We start from the raw sequence: 3,656 nt of genomic DNA, 5'->3' as shown, positions 1-3,656 counted from the left end.
CCCGCCTCTATGTCCAGAAAGGGAAAGGGAGGTGGAAGGAAGAAAACAAGCCCTATAGGGTCAGGGAGCAGAGTGAAAGAAACCTGCCCTCTGAGGTTCCTTCAAGGAGAGGGGAAATAAGACAATCCCTGGGCAGAAGCAGTATGGAAGATGCATGAGACAAAATGAGTAGGGCTCCTCTGCCCCCTCCTCCCTCAGCTCCTGCTTCTGCTCTGTGGCTGTGACTAGGGCTTGCAGACCCTGAGTGAGGGTTTCTTCTGCTGCTCCAGCCTCAGCAGCCTTGACTCTTTCCTTCACCGGCAGCTCGCATTGGGGCTGGACACACAACAGGGTTGAGGCTTGACAGAAGAGATGGGGTAAGATTGTAATTTCAGGGGTCCACCTATGAGCAATTAGACAGGTGGTAGCCCAGTGTAGTATACATAGACTGATTCCCCAAATCATCACATTGATACAGCACAGTAAAGAACAGAAAAGGGTATAGTGCCTCTCTCTCTGCCCAGTAAGTGGTCCAAGGAAGAGGCCCCAGCACCATGCACCAACTAGCTCTGCACAAAGCTCAATCTGAGAGCCAGAGCACAAGGAGAAAATATTTAGGTCTCTTTATGAGTAAAGAGCTGGAGCAGCCTGCACCGGATCTGTTTGGTCCTCACCCCGTAAATCATGGGGTGTAGCACAGGGGGCACCACCTGGTACACACTGGTAAAGAGAATGTGTAAATACAGTGGCACATTGTGGCCAAACCGCTGCGTAAGAGAGAAGAAGAAAATTGGGATGTACAAAGCAAAGATGGCACAAAGATGAGAGATGCAGGTCCCAAAAGTTTTGAGCCGGGCATCCTTTGTTGGAAGGCGGAAGATGGCGCGGAGGATCTGAGTATAGGACACGGTGATAGAAAACACATCTACTCCAATCACAGAGAAAAGATCAAACAGGCCATAGTAACTACTGACGCGGATGTCAGCGCAGGCCAGCTTCACCACAGCTAGATGTGCACAATAGGTGTTGGGGATGATGTTGGTTCTGCAATATGGCCACCGCCTTGCCAGGAACGGGTAGGGTAACGTTAGTATGACGCTGCGCAGCACCACAGCCAGGCCGATCTTGGCCACCAGGGGGCGTGTCAGGATGGTGGAATGTCTCAGGGGATGGCAGATGGCCACGTAGCGATCCAAAGCCATGGCCACGAGGATTCCAGACTCCATCGCTGAGAAGGAGTGAACGAAGTACATCTGGGTGAGGCAGGCACTGAAACTGATCTCCCTGGAATTGAACCAGAAGATGCTCAGCATTTTGGGCAGGGTGGATGTGGACATGACCAGATCGGTGATGGCCAACATGAAGAGGAAATAGAACATGGGCGTGTGGAGGCTTGGCTCCCTCTTCACGATGAACAGGATGGTGAAGTTTCCCAAGATGGCTGTGGTGTACATAGCAGAGAAGGGGATGGAGATCCAGACATGGGCTGCCTCCAGGCCAGGAATGCCCAGCAGGATGAAGGTGGAGGGGTTGGTGAAGTCGGTTGTGTTGGATTCTGACATGGAGCAGGGGAGAAGATGTCCAGCTCTGAGGCATAAGGATGTCTCCTGCATGTACAATATGTTCCTCTGACTTTCTGTGTGTTCCCAGGGTCTCGGGTGATGGTCACAGCAGAAATGCCTGGATGGAGAGACAACGTTAATACAAGACACTGCATGTACTAGTGGAGGCTGTTCTCATGGAGAAGCAGATTAATCTCTCTGAACACACTGAAAAATTATATTTAATTACTCAGAGAAATAACTATGAACAATAATCCTACTAAATCCAATTCCATATTTTGTGGTGTTCCCTGCGTTAATAATTCCTACACTTTGTGGTGGAGAACATTAAGAGACACCATCAGGAAACACAAGTCTGGATACTAATTATCTGTCATTGTTCCTCAATGCAATGAGAGCCAGGATAGGGAGTCCATACTGAAGGGAGTTCCCCATTCATCCAGTTGCTCAAAATCTGAGAGTGAAAAAAAACAAACTTCTCCCGAGACAAAGGTTGGGAGAAATATCCCAACGAGAGCATACCTCAGGGAAAAGACCTGGGTGCCATAGGCAGCAGCTCGAAGAGAAACACCTGCTCATTTGCACTAGTGGACAAAATAAAAGCAATGCTGAGATCCCTAAGATATGGAATGGAGAATAACATGTTTGGGATGTGTGTTCAATTTTGGTCACCCAGTCTCTATTAAGGATAAATGAATATATAAAAGGGATTTCCAAGACAGGCTTTGAGAATAGGGGAGGTTGCTATATGGAAAGAAAAAGAAAAGTCTGGGACTCTTTACTTGACAGAAGAGACAAAGAAGAGAGCATATGATATAGGAGAGGAAAATTTTAAAAATGAATTTGATTTACATTCAAACGGACAGTTCCCAACCAGTTCCCAACTATAGACACTTAGGGCTCCAAGACGATTAATTCTCAAAAGCTGAGGAAAATTATCAGCAAATCTGATTGTGAGGAAAAATGTAGACACAAAAATATGAATGAAAATTGGTGATTCTTTGAGAACAGCTTATTAGATGGCGGAAAATTCATGATTCCACAGTCAACAAAGTGAACAACTCTGGGTAAAAACACAGTTCAATGGTAAAGTGAAGGCAGCCATTGGGGGGAGGGGAAGTAATATGTACCAAATAGAAAAAGGTTAAATAGATGGCCAAGAATAGAAATGGTAAGTTATGAAAACTGATTAGGGACATTAAAACAGCAGGAAAACTCTATGCTATGGATCATAAAAAGGAGGTTATTCAGAATATTAACAACAAGATAAGTCCTAGAAAAGTTTTATGTCCACTCCTCTGTTAAATGGGAAATATTAAAAAATAAAGGGAAAGGTTTATTTATAAAAGAACTGACAAGGTGAAGAAACAATGGAAAAGCTGGTACGGGATTAGTTCAAAAAAAGTCTAGAAATGTAAGTAATGGCAGTCACCAACAGTGTTTATGCAAAACAGATCTTGTCAAATAAAACTGATTTCATACTTTTATGAAAGTACACGTTGCTTCACCAAGGGTATACAAGGGAACAACACAGATGCAACTCACCTTGATTTCCTTCGTAGGAAAGACAGGAAGTATGGCTTAACCAGGAGATCTTGAATGATCAAAAAGAAAAAAGGATTCTACAAAAAGGTGAAACAAGGTTAAATTTAAAAGCAGGACTATAAACAAATAACACATGGATGTAGGTGCAAAATTAGATAGGCCAAGGCACAAAATGAGATCCAACTAGCGAGAGACATAAAGAGTAACAAGAAAACATGCTACATATACATTAGAAGGAAGCGGAAGAGCAAGGACAGGGTAGGTCTGTTACTAAATGAAGAAGGGAAAACAATAACAAAAAAATGTGGAAATGGCAGAGGTGCTTAATGACTTTTTTGTTTCTATGTTCAGCAAGAAGGTCGGTGGTGTTTGGACACCTAACCTAGAGAATGCCTGTGAAAATGGGGTTGGTTCAGATGCTAAAATAGGGAAAGAATAAGTAAAAGTTACTTGAACAAGTTAGATGTCTTCAAGTCACCAGGGCCTCACGAAATGCATCCAAGAATACTCTGAAGGAACTGACTGTGGAGATAGCTGAGGGATTAGCTGTTCTCTCTGAAAAGTCATGGA

The 3,656-nt window shown here is 44.1% G+C and overlaps 1 protein-coding gene across 1 annotated transcript; it reads right to left on the bottom strand.

Moving 5' to 3' along the window:
* Positions 1-593: 593 nt before the first annotated feature.
* LOC144277580 (olfactory receptor 52E4-like) lies at positions 594-1,592 on the bottom strand. Its single transcript, XM_077838474.1, has one exon. It carries the CDS (start codon positions 1,590-1,592, stop codon positions 594-596), a length of 999 nt encoding a protein of 332 aa, XP_077694600.1.
* Positions 1,593-3,656: the final 2,064 nt, after the last annotated feature.

This window comes from Eretmochelys imbricata, chromosome 1, assembly GCF_965152235.1.
Source record: "Eretmochelys imbricata isolate rEreImb1 chromosome 1, rEreImb1.hap1, whole genome shotgun sequence".
NCBI lineage: Eukaryota > Metazoa > Chordata > Testudines > Cheloniidae > Eretmochelys > Eretmochelys imbricata.
This window is presented reverse-complemented; position numbering and strand designations above follow the sequence as displayed.